Genomic DNA, 13531 nt, shown 5'->3' with positions numbered 1-13531 from the left:
TGAATTACTGCCAATGCACAACAGTCACAAGCAACACAGCCAAGAGAATTAGGCAGTTGTCTGCTCAAGCTGAGGTTTTTTGTTTTTGATTCTGTTTCTTTAAAAGAGGACTTTAAAGATGAATACAAGGAGGGAAAAGAACGTTTATCTTTAACAAAATTAAAAGCGAGAGTGTCCATTTATGATGAAGATGTAAGCACAAGGTAGAAAGATTGAAAACTGAAGGAGTATACTTCACAATATTTAATATAGAATTCATTAGTTAACTTAGCTTACGAGAGCAAAAATAAATGTTTTTATACTAGTATTTACTCACCTCTTCAGACTTGAAAGCTTGTTTTGTATGAGTGTACTTCAAAAACCTAGGAGAAAAGGAATGTTTCAGTTTAGTGGTATTCTCAATGCGGCTCTGCAGAAAAGAGCAGTATAGATGCCGATTCAGAAATGCACTTGCTTTTTCATTTTAGTCCTATCTTCACATCATATTTATAGCTTAACCCTAGATTTTTTGCCTCCTCATTAGCTTTATGGAAAGCTTTGAATTTTTTACTTTAGATATCAAGATATCAGTGACATGTTTACAAGCTGTGAATGACTAATTTATAAAACAATTTACTTCTGATATTCTCATATTCTGTTGTATATGAGGATGTATACTGTGACTTCTTCGTGTATGGGAAGAATAATTCATTACATGCAGCAAAATCGCTTTAAAACTCAAATTCATGAGCTTAATAGGAAGTCATTTACATACGCCTGAAGATACAAGTCTGATAAATGTGAATGTTTACATTAAGTGTTTTAGGCTTTGATCCTGGAAGGAGTTTTATGGACCCTTATAATCTCACTGTTGAAACAAAACTATTATAAAAATAAAAGCTCAAATAGTACACATCAAAATCCTACAATATTTCTTCTAATTCTGGTATTATGTACTCATGTACTTGCTCTCATGGCTTTAAGTCAATGGAAGCCTTGACCAGATACATGATTTTAGCTGTACAGCTGGGCACACTATAGGCACACACCCTCAAACTCCCAAACACTACTTCAGTTCAACAAAAACTGTAAAATGTATGCATATAGCTTAATTACTTGTACAGAATCAAACAAGCAAGCCACAACAAAAACCTTGCTGTTCACTGCTTAAGAGAAGTAACAGGTTCCCCTATCTAGTTAGGAATATTAATATACAGAGGCAGTTCCCAAGAATAAATACCTAAAATTGTTATTTTCACCATTCCTCTTGTCCTTACCTTGCAACAGGAAGTACATTGGAACCTGTGTACATCATGATAAAGAAGAATACTCCGCTTAGATAAAAACGAGATAATTGTGGGTTATCTTGCATGATGTGAAACAGCAATATGGCAACTTTCTCAACAAGGATAGGGTCAAATGTCAACAGCAGCTGAAATGAAGACAAACAGCATTTACATGGAGCATCAAATTGTAGATGAGCAGCAGCCATAAAACAAACTAACTTTAACCAGCTAATCAAAATTGGAATGATTAAAACAAAAAAAAAAAAGTTAGTGAAAAATAGTAGAAAGAAGCACAACAGTCCAGAACACGATGACTGTTTAATTATATTAAGTTAGCTGGAATCATTTCTCGATATTTATACATTTCTCAACAACAAACTGACAAAACAAGCAACTTACCTGAGTAATATGGGGAAGGCAAGTACTGTCTGAAAGCAACCTCTTTACTCTGGGCAAAGGTCTTATAATGGCATTATCTTGATCCCTAAAATAAGTATTTTGCCAATCAATGTTTTTAGTGTATAATACATAAATATAAATACAGTATTTGTGCTTTTATTTTAAATGTTTAACTGATTTCTCAGGCAGATTTTAGATTTTGATAAAAATGGACTGGGTTGATATCAAGATCCTCATATACATTCCAAGAAGTTTTACTATCCTCATTTCTTAAATATTCATCAAACTTTCACTTGGTCTTAGCTTTGATATAGAGTATATCAGAAAGGTTTAGTAAAATTCACATCAAGTATTCACTCATGGAAACAGTGAGATTAACTATGTGTTTAAGAAGAGTTATAAAAAAAGTTAGATTATATTTCTAATGCTATCAAAGTGACCTGAGACATTCACTTCTGTTATATTTAAGATAATGTTAAATTATTGTAATTTCAGTTTGAGAAGGAGCAGTCAATGCAGCAGTGACCATGAAGTTTTATGGCATGTCTATTAAATGGATTTATCTTTGTCCCATCATAAAACTGCATCAGTTCATCTCTGCTTTCATGGTAGGAAGATAAAAACTTCCATGTTCACTAACCAAATGAAATTCGCTACGAGATGGTAGATGCATGTCCAGTCTAAAAAAAGAGTTTCTCCCATTTAACCCAGGAAGTATATCAATAAAACTGGAACAGCAATTGTGCACATTTGCTACAACCATGGAAAGTTACAGCCATTTTCTTCTCTTGGAACTAAAAAGACTCATTACCTGCTGGGAAAATAGCCACACATTGTGATCAACATGTTGAGGATAAGCGTGGCAAGGTCAGTCTCATTCAGCACAGCCTGTCCACTGGCTAGCAAGCACCATTTAAGCTGAGGGATAAACTGCAATGGCCTCCAGCCATCCATACCCTGAGCCCAGCAACGTGTTTTTGCAGTCAGCTTTCCCTTGGTCCATAATTCCTGCATCTTTTTTAAGATCAGAGGTACAAGTTAGATGTTTCACACTATGAGCAGTAAGGTTTTCTGGCATTTTTCATTATTTGTCTTGGTAGCTCATAATGCATATAAAATCAGATGCTCTCCAAGTATGAAAAATATTTTTTACTATGAAAAACCAATACAGCCTAAATATTCCTGTTCCCTTTAGGAGCTCTAAAATCTATCCTTTGTACGACAGGAAAAAAAGGGCACAGAAAAACGAAAGAAAACCAACTTGGAAGAGATTTTCAACTTTTTTTTTTTTTTAAGTCAAGTAATTATAGTAAATTGGATTATTGATCTCATTTTAAGACTACACAGAATTATAATTCTAAAAGCTTCGATTCTTGCACTCTTAAAAATCCTAATTTTTTATATCATTTGGTAGTTTGTGTTAGGAAGATCAAATGCACGATCATATCCAAAGTGATCAGATCACGATTTCCTTTGAGAATTTAACCTTTCCTTAGTATATCAAAATTAGAATTTTATGAAATCAAACTACATTAAATGTGCCATACCCACATTTTTCAGAGGTTGGTACCCAATAAACTTAATGTACACATCAGAACAATACTAAATATATATTGGATGTGGATGAAGTGTAGGACAATTCATTATAACAGTAATTTGGTACGCCAGTGCACATCTTTACATTTTAATACCATTTTCACGTTAAATAAGATTTTTTTTTTTATGATGGAGCTCCTACTGGCTCAGAGAGCAGTAAACTACAAGACTAATTCATTCCACCATATGGCAGGTACAAGCAGTAGCTCGTGGAACTCCAGAATGCTTTTAGAATGCCAGTTACAGTCAGAGTGGTGGTGACGGTATCACTCCCCTTTATTACCTAGGACTTCATGAAGTCTCAAACTTGAGTGGGGTAGGATTATCTAGCTGTACCGAATATCTGATAAGTTATACTAAGCAATGTGCACATATTGGAGTAGTGTAGACTCTTTCCTCTTACATTCAGCTCTTTTATAAACACACAATATCCTGGCCTCTTGAAAAAGAAACACTGATTTTAAAGTAACGCACATTGGAAATCCCAACTAGACATACAAAATGATGGGGTCTAAATTAGCTGTCACTGCTCAAGAGAGACCTTGAGGGTCACCGTGGATAGTTCTCTGAAAACATCTGCTCAATGTGCAGCTGGCCAAAAAGACCCACCCACCCAACCACCCAAACAAACACCACAACATTACAATGTTAGGGACCATTAGGAAAGTGATAGATAATATCATAATGCCACTAAATATATATCCATGGTATGCCCATGCCCCATCCCAAAAGATATTAGAATTGGAGACGTACAGAGGGCAACAAAAATTACTAAGGGTATACAACAGCATCTGAATGAGGAGAGATTAAGATGACTGGGATTGATCATTTTAGAAGAGAGACTACTGGGTGTCTGTAAAATAGATCTATCAAAATCAGGAATAGTGTTGAGAAAGTGAATAAGGAAATGTTATTTACCCCTTCATATAAACACAAGAACTAGGGATCACCCAATGAAATTAATAGGCAACAGGTTTAAAAACAAACAAGGAAATACTTCTTCACACAATGCACAGTCAACCTGTGGAATTCATTGCCAGGGATGTTGTGAAGTACAACAGGGATCAAAAAAAGAACTGGATAAATTCATGGAGGATAGGTCCACCAATGGCTATTCCAAGATGGTCAGGGACACAACCCCATGTTTGGGAGTCCCTAAGCCTCTGACTGACAGAAGCTGGAACTGGATGACAGGGGATGGATCACTCAGTTATCTTGTTCTGTTCATTCCTGCACTGGCCACTGTTGGAAGACAGGATATTGGGTCAGACTAGCCCAGTACGGTCATTCTTAAGTTTAATTATTTTATGAATCAGCAATGAAAGAGTATGATACCTCTATAAAGCTGTAAGGACCGCTCCTCTCTTTATCTGCATTGCCAAAGTACCACTCTTTCTCACTTTCTCTCTTCATATCAGGTGCTGCTTCAATCACATTGCTCTAAAAAGTTAAAATATTTATATTTAAATGATGTAACCAATTTAATGCAAGATCCAGTCTTAATCCCATTTAGCAATTTGGAAATTAGCTAGTTTATGGAGGGGATTTTACAAGGCTGTTTTTTTGCCTGATGTGCATGAGGAGGGGGTATGAGAGTTGGGTGGTACTAAAGAAGGCTTAGACTATAAAATAGTACATGCAGGGAAGTTATGGTTGGCAGAGAAACTTCAGCCTGTTTCCTTACTTTTGTAAGTGAAAGATCTCAGCCTTAAAAGACTGAATTTCATAATCCTAGTTTCTGTTCAAGTACCCTTTAAAAACAGTGTCCCATTTTAAAAATTCTCTTAAAAAGGCATAGTGCGAATAAACCAAAAGACCTCATACTTGCAATGGTACTGTAGCCCTGCTTGTGTGGAGATGTGCCATGGTAAGCAGATCCACAAGGATTCTAATGCCATTTGAATCCATGAGGTCCTTAACATTTTTCTGTAAAGAAGAGAGAAAAACTCCACGTGAAATAAATGTGAGCATTATATAGGTGTGTTATGGGTAAGTAAAAAGCACTGTAAGAACCAATCTTTGTATAGTATTTTAATAGGACTCAAAAGTGAGGTTTCAACTCTCCTCCTCACACTCAACCATATTCTTTAGAAATCTAGCACAGAACATTTATACTTCCTTATCCCCTCATTACCCATTCAAAAACCCTAAATCATGCCTATAGATACAGCATCTGTGCCAGAAAGGGAGAGAGTTATACCTTTAACATTTGCATCTCACAAAAGAGATTGTTCTTTCCATTAAGTAAGCACAAGATTAGAGATTCAGTTAATTTTTAAAATCAACTCAGAGCATTAGTTTCAAACTGGAGAACATTTTAACAGTTTAAAAAAAATGTATCCATGTTTCATGAATTTTCTTTTAAGTACTGGAAGAATAAAATCTCCTACCTTATTTAGAATGAGCTTGTTAAGGAATAGTATCAATCTGTCCCGCTCAAGTCTATCAGTGCACTTTTGGGGTCAAAAAAAAAAAAAAAAAAAAGAAGGGAAGAAGTCAAACATGTCCAACAGGAAATACAAATTAATCAAGCCTCAAAAAATTTGCATGTTGAATTGACCAGAGAGTAAAATCCAATTCTCCAATATCTTGTAACAAAACAAAAACTGCAAAAACAGATAAGGTTACCTTTAACAGTAAGATTTCAGAAAAACGTATATATAAAATGATATTGGAAAAAACATGTTACAACATTCTCAAACATTTTCACAAATATCTTGCAAGTCACTATAAAAACAGTCTCATTAATTTTGGTAGTATTATTGGATATGTTTTCATACTAAAAACAGCTCTTGAATAATTTCTACAGTTTGCTGTGAAGTCTGTTTGTGCAAAGTAAGTTCAAGTATGCAACCTTCTTCTGAATCACACCTAATCTATGTTAATTGTTCACGTTATGGGAAAGGTAAAAATACCACTGCCAAATAATCATGCTATAGAATTCACTGTGAAATGGAGTTTTAAAGTTAACTGATTTTTAATATTACTTTATATCCTATTACTGATTTGGTATTAAAGCATGTATGAGTTTATAAATTTAAATGCACTTAAATGAAAGAGCAGCAAAGAATCCTGTGGCACCTTATAGACTAACAGACGTTTTGGAGCATGAGCTTTCGTGAGTAAATACCCACTTCCTTAGATGCACCCATGAAAGCTCATGCTCCAAAACATCTGTTAGTCTATAAGGTGCCACAGGATTCTTTGCTGCTTTTACAGATCCAGACTAACACGGCTACCCCTCTGATACTTAAATGAAAGATGAGCTCTGATTTAAGGCTTGAGTTAACGTTTCTTCAGAAAGAACTGCCAGACTACTAAGACAAAAGCATTGTAAAAAAGGCAGCTCTCTAAAGCTTAAAATGTTAATTTCAGTTGCTGTTAGAGAAGTGCAACTATGAACTACCCTGTTGATAGGTCAAACCTCTTCAATTCACCTTCAAAGATTAAACAGGCATAAGAATTAGAACCTATTAACTCAACTGTATTTAAACATGGTTTGTGTCTGCCTTTACCATTAAAAGGGTTTCCAAGTTTTATGGTTACAAACAAATCCAACCCATCATCCTTAAGTATACCAGTACACCCCTAGTTTTGAGAAAACACGCTGCCTAAAAGACCACTGCCAGTTCACTTTGAACCAGCCATTCCGAAGGCAAAGCGTCTCCCTTAGTGGACAGCTCACTCTCCACAGGGGGGCAAAAATTTAAAAAAAGTTCGCTGTTTATTCCTGATGTGCTTCAGGAATAAGCAGAAGACTAAAATACTGCATTGAATGCAGTCTATATTGTTATTTATATTTTACTATTAAGGCAGTGCTTCCACTGACCTCATTTCAAATAAATGTATTCTTGCATATTAGAGTAATGGGACTAAAAATGCAACCATCATAGACTTCCATCAGCAGAACGTATTCATTAAGAATGAGTTAGAAGACAGAAACTGACTAAAAGACTCAATCCAGCAGTAACTTCCAAATGAAACTTCAAGCTAAGTCTGCAATACCAAAATCTGAACTGGACAGCAGCATATCAATGACTAAGCTATTCCTAGCCACCATATTAACATTTATTTTTATCTAAATAACACTATCCAAACAAAACTCACCCTTTCCAACATCCCAACAATATATTTAGTGTCACTGAATTGTCCTATTTCTTCATGACATCGTCCATAAACAATTGCCAGTGCTTGTAGACATAAACATTTCATGTTCACTTTAGGGGTGAGCAAGAACCGGTGATAAAGTTCATTGAAAAATTCATACCTGCAAAAACAGAAGAAAGTTCACAGTGGAGGAAATATGAATTAAACCTCCTAAAAAATAAGGAAGGCAAGCTGAACTGTGACTCACGATTTTTTGATTGCTCCACTCTCTTCAGTTTCATCTTCCTCCAACAATAATCTCAGGTAATAATCCCCTATTTTTATTTCCTCTGAAAGGCACTCATACTTAACCTATAAATGAAACATAGGTATGCAAACCATGTGTTATTTCAGATTATGCACGTAAAATTGAGCTTTTAGCAAGCTGCCACATGCAATCTATATTTTACTTGATTTCATAGCTTAACATGCTCAGTAAATATTTTTCTCTTTTCTTTTTGAAGAAGCCTCTCTCCTGCAATAAGCAGTAAGGTTTAATAAGCAATATTAATGAAACATGGATTTGTATTAATTGCTACTCTAAAGGAGAATTTAATTTTCATTTTACTAACCTAGACATTTGAAGCTGAAAAATTACTTTTTTTACACATGGATGAAGACTAGAAATTAACATTCTAAAGAACAGTTGATATCCAGCTTCTCCCAGACAGCCACAATACTCTAAGTGGCACAAAGCCTCTGGAAATCCATAGGGAATTTTAATATTCTAATACACTATGTATTTTAAGACAAAGCGTTTACCTAAAACTGAAGCATTGTACAACACACCTTTTAAACCATAGTTTAAACAATCTAGCATAGGGATCTCTACAATAATGGATACAGTACACCATTGTAACAGATAACATTTAACAAGTCAAACAGGTGTTGCAAAGCCTAGAGGCAACAGTTCAATAGCAGGAGTATAAATAAAATCAATTACATGAGTTAATAGGGTTCCAAGATGAAGTTAACTCTGTACCCTTCACCCATCCTCAATTAAAAACCACTAATATAAGAATACTTACATGTAAAGATACCCGCAAGAATACAAAAGTAAGTTTAAACGTTTTAAGTGTGGCATTATACACCAATGTCTGTTTCTTGCAGGTTATACTGCCGTGATACAGTCAAGTTTTGTAGATTTGGGAGGGGATCTCAGAATCTATGCTTTTTCTAAAGCTATATATGTGTTTGTTACAAGTTTTCTGTAAGCTTTTCACATGTGACCAAAATATCAGTGAACAACTGCAGAAAGTGTTTACGATGTACTGTCCAGAGTTTGAGGTTGTTTGATTGCATTTATTGGAGACTGATGTAAAAGCAGGATTTAGTTACTTCTAGTGACTTCCTACTGATGAGATGGTGATTTGCCATCCTCAACAGCACTCAAGTTCTGCTTCCTGTTTTTGTTTTCTATTCAATCCATTCTGTTGTGGAGACAATGTAGATTTCTAATTTTGACAATCTGCTATCTGAAAGCTTTATTATTGAATGATTTAAAAAAACAAAACAAAACCCCACCACACCTGAAATAGACCTAGGCAAATCAGTTTATTCTGTTCCCACCTAGTTATGGCGTCTTTGCTTATGCGACACCTTAGAGAAATACTACTTATTTCCAAAATAATAGTTTCGATATATGGAATTCCATTTTACCCTGGGTGTGCCACAGACTGTTGTTTCAATGATGTTTTGAAGGGCTTGTTCATCCCAGAAGCATCAATGTTCTGCATGCTATTTGATATCCAATCTATTCAGGACTTTAGATCAGCTGCATAATATTTAGTAAGCTTTCTGAAAGCCAGCCCCTCCAAGTGTTTTGGTACCATACTGATTTTTGCACTTGTTTATTATTCATTCACTTTTAACTGAACATGGGAACGTACAATAAATCATCAGAACAAGTATGTTGATACATACTGTAAAAAGAAAGTGGAATACTGCATGGACCTTATATTTTAATGGCTCTCACTCACTGTAAACCTTGCTAGAATTAATGCTTGAAATTAATAGAACAGTTCTATTGGGAACTTATACATAGGTGCTTTCTTCCAGTGTGTCAGAAGCCCTCTTTGTTATGTTTATGGGACTTTGGCCCAGATACCCAATTCTGGTTGTCATAATGACAACTCCTCTAAGCTGAATTAATCTTTGAATCCACATGTTAAATACACATGAAGCACTGCAGACAAGTGTATATTTTGTCATATCTAAATATCTCCGCCACTTTCACTGTTAAGACAAATGGCTATTTATAGAGTTTGTGTTTTTAGTGAATATATTTAGACTCCCTCTTGGCTGATCAGAGATCTGTCTTGCCTGCATAAAAGCTATTTAATCTGGGTATATGAGGTAGTTCATAGAGTTTCCTTTGGAAAAGGTCTACGCATCCTGTCAGGAGGGGAACTAATTTGCATAGCTGCATATAGTCAGTCAATCTCAAAAAAAAAAAAAAGTCAGTACTATACAGAGGAGGTGCCTGCTTTCTCCTTCATAGCTTTGAGTTTATATACTCTGCGCAATCATTTATTGACAAAGGTTGCGTACAACACTCATTTAGAACGTTACAGAAAAAAGCTGATGCGTAGGGACACTAGGACTACAATTAGTGATTTAAGTAAAACATATTAGAAAAGTTTACCTCAAACTCATGATGATTCCATGAGATAACATTAGCACTGCCAAGTTCTCTGTCAATATTGAATGCCCGCATTTCAGATTCAAGGGTATCTCTCAACTCTTCCCGTGTTTTGAAGTTCCAAATCAAATTTGACCTAGCATGATCTTGAAGAAATCTAGGAGAAAGCACGGCTAGTAAAAAAAAGGTTCTCCTCTTTTAATGTTAATAAAGATAGTTTAAAATGCATATAAACCTGCCATGCACATCAGAGCATACTGTACTTCAGTGAATTAGTACAGAAGGGAATATGCTTTGCCATTTTATTCTTGATTTGTATAATACAAAGTCTCACTTGTGTTTAAATCATTTTTATATTACAGTAGTGACTTGCTCAATATGTCTACTTTGTAATTAGTCTAAGGATCTGTCTACACACAGCAAAGAAAAACCTGCAGCTGGATAGTGCCAGCTGACTCAGGTTCACAAGGCTCAGGCTGTGGGGCTGTTTCATTGCTGGGTAGACTTCCGGGCTTGGGATAGAGACTGAGCTGTGGAACCCTCCCACTCTGCAGGGACCAGCCATGTTTTTTTCTCTGCTATGTTGCCATATCTTTAGTGTGTCTCAGCATCAGACAAGACATCCACTCTACCTTAAAATAAAGCCAGAAGCCACTTTATCAACAAAAATAAAGTTTTGAAATAGCAATACCCTACTTTTCAAAAGCATTAACGCTATTAGTTCTCTGAAATGCAATTTACCTCCTGGGACTTGTTTGTACAAGTGATAGCATAAATGGTAAAAGCAAAACACGTTACAGTTGTGTCTTACAAAAATTTAACAGCCTTGTTAAATGTATCTGAGTATGCAAGGTCAAAAGCAAGACTGAGGTTAGGGCTAGCCATGTACATTTCAGAAGCAGACTAAACAATTTACCTAGCGCATTTGAGTATTTTTTGCTCCATACATTATATTTGTGGTTAAAGTTCATGTCAAATATTTCAGGTTGTACTGTTTAAACTATCTTTATAGCTGTAGCTTTGAGTTAGGGCTTCTGTATCTGTCAAGTGAACGGCCATGATTTATTAACTTCAGCTCATCTGTTATAGTTAACACATGGCTATTTTATAAAGCCTAGTACATTTATTCTAGATATTTACCTGTAATAGAAAAGATCCCAGTTTGCTTCTATTTTTATTCTTTGCCTTCGTTTCCTTAGTATTACTGGCTTTTGATTAATGTTCTGCAAATAGAAAAAGATGCCAAATTCAGGGCTAGGACAATTAGCAATAGCAGATACCTGGATAATTTTACTTCAGCGCATGTTCTTATAAAAGTGGGTTTCTAGTGTTACTTGAAACATGAAAATTAAGCTGTTTTCTCACTGGCTGTTCCTGAGAGATCTCTGCTTTCAAGAGAACACTTACTACTACTGATGCAGTTTTCTAATCAGTGATTTCAAAGGCAGTGACAACAGAACCGCACAACTGAAATCTTTAGCTAGTGACTTGCACCATATTAATACTAAATTACCAACAAAAGTCATCAAATCATGCCAGAGAAACTTGCAGCCATGTACTTTTATCATACACATTTATCATTACCCCTTATCTTGTATAAAAAACCCAAATCCCATCACCATATGTACACTAAAATAGAGAATCAGCAAAAACTGCTGGGTAATCCTGTATTTAAAATATACTGTGTTACATGCATACATTAACCATGCAGGAAAAAAAATCTCTTCCACCAAGCCAAAAAGAGTGACTGGGGAGCAGAACCAGCCCCATCTTTCAGGAGACAATACCCACAGTAAGACTGGAAGCCACAAAGCTTGAGAACACAAAAGGCTACTTTGTTGTTCAGAAGTAAAGGATCTATGAGTAGCACAAGGGGGGGGAAGTCACAGACCCAGCTTGGAAACTGAAAGATTGTTTGGTTAACAACAACCTCTAAAATGCACTGCTAGACAAGACATCACATGCCAGGCAGAGTTTAATGAAACATAAGCCATGAAAGTAGTAAACAAACTCACCATATTGTTTCTGTCCTGAATGTGATTGGAAAGTAGAAAGAAAAAAAGGAATAATTTAAACAAAGTAAGATACAGCCACTAAAAATATTGTATATGGTAACATGGAGTTATAAAATGTTACCAAAAACAAATACTTTCAATGTAATTTGATTGATAAGAATCACAATCAAAAGTGAAGACAGTTCAGAATTTTGTTTTGCAGAACTATGTCTGTTACCTATTGTGCATTAATGGTTTATCCTTCCCAAGTAAACAAGACATCAAGGAAAAAGCGTAAGTGTTCATACTTGGAGAGTTTATAATATGCAGCTTGTGGAAACAGATTTTTACTGAGAAATTCAGCTAAAATAAAAAACAGCAATACATCTCTGATTTATTTGGCACTGAATTTTCACTCTGTCCCACGAAGAACGTTTGGCCTATTTCCTCTGTGTAAAATTTGTTAAAGCTAAATAAGAGTAAACCTGCCTCAGGACCCAAATAATGTCTTACTTTTCTAAGTTGTGTCATTTGTGTTTTACTTTAAGACTTTATTTATATCAGAAATCAGGAGAAAGTGTTGAAAATCAGATGTGACGTTGCATTTCCCTACTTTTCCATCTTTCCTATGTATGGGCAGCAAACCGAAAATGACAAACTTCTAAATGAAGAACTGAAACTTCAGAGATCAGGCAAATTTCACCCAGAGGAAGCTAATCGACTAGAATGCCAAGTTTAGTATTGAGAAAACCAAAAAGAGTCAGCAAGAAAGGACTAGGGTCAAAAAAGTTGGAATTATAATAGCAAGAAAAAAGGGGTAAGTCATATCAGCTGACCTGTATAATCACAAACAAACCATCATACAGAAAGGATAGGGGAAGAGAAGGAATGACAAAGCATAAAATAAATGCATAGAAAAGTCAAGAGCAAGTCTCACAGCACCCTCCAGTTTCCTCAACAAGGAAAATAGGGTGACCTCTTGGCTATTAAGACAATATAGCTGCTGAACACACAGACTTACACCATCTTAAAATAATTTAAGTACTGAGGAGGAGGCACAGACTGAACAACAAGAGCCAGGTGACCTTAAGGTAAAAAGCTGACATTACTATCAAGAAATTCCAATACTGAAAGTTTAAGTCCAAGTCTATTCATTCAAGGCAAATGTTCTATTCTTCCAAACACAAAGTCGGATGAAGTACAGTGATACTAATGAATAAATATACCAAATGAATGTACACCTCAAATACACATTGAAAATCCTTTAATATTTTCCTACCATATTATTGCTTAAAAGACTGTTTCTGCAGCAGCCTCTTAAAGGATTTCAGCTGCTCTAACTTCTGTAAGATGCTTATAACCACAAGGGTGCAAAAGAATCCAGTTGCAGTCTAGTTTCCTAGGTAATTAGTTTAAGCAAAAAAGAGGTGGTTATGCAAGTTGTAAATGTGTGCATGACAAATGACATGTCTGCAAGTTACTAATATGCC

General features: G+C 35.4%; 1 protein-coding gene across 3 annotated transcripts in view; it reads right to left on the bottom strand.

Moving 5' to 3' along the window:
* DNAJC13 (DnaJ heat shock protein family (Hsp40) member C13) overlaps nucleotides 1-13531 on the bottom strand; it is a 106460-nt gene that overhangs the window by 42389 nt on the left and 50540 nt on the right. For 2 of the 3 annotated variants that reach the window (XR_003998858.1, XM_030551106.1), the window contains exons 21-32: nucleotides 12063-12077; nucleotides 11188-11270; nucleotides 10051-10204; nucleotides 7615-7718; nucleotides 7368-7527; nucleotides 5651-5713; nucleotides 5085-5186; nucleotides 4596-4700; nucleotides 2476-2678; nucleotides 1665-1749; nucleotides 1257-1411; nucleotides 317-362 (exon numbers count right to left, since the gene is read on the bottom strand). Coding sequence is in view for 2 of the 3 variants with exons in the window: in XM_030551106.1 (XP_030406966.1) it covers nucleotides 317-362; nucleotides 1257-1411; nucleotides 1665-1749; nucleotides 2476-2678; nucleotides 4596-4700; nucleotides 5085-5186; nucleotides 5651-5713; nucleotides 7368-7527; nucleotides 7615-7718; nucleotides 10051-10204; nucleotides 11188-11270; nucleotides 12063-12077 (1275 nt within the window). In the remaining variant the exon portion in view is untranslated. The remainder of the gene's footprint in view (nucleotides 1-316; nucleotides 363-1256; nucleotides 1412-1664; nucleotides 1750-2475; nucleotides 2679-4595; nucleotides 4701-5084; nucleotides 5187-5650; nucleotides 5714-7367; nucleotides 7528-7614; nucleotides 7719-10050; nucleotides 10205-11187; nucleotides 11271-12062; nucleotides 12078-13531) is intronic. The other variant, XM_030551107.1, reaches the window with a different exon arrangement.

This window comes from Gopherus evgoodei, chromosome 2, assembly GCF_007399415.2.
Source record: "Gopherus evgoodei ecotype Sinaloan lineage chromosome 2, rGopEvg1_v1.p, whole genome shotgun sequence".
Taxonomy (NCBI): domain Eukaryota; kingdom Metazoa; phylum Chordata; order Testudines; family Testudinidae; genus Gopherus; species Gopherus evgoodei.
The sequence above is the reverse complement of the archived record's forward strand: the minus strand, read 5'-3'. Positions and strand labels throughout refer to the sequence as shown.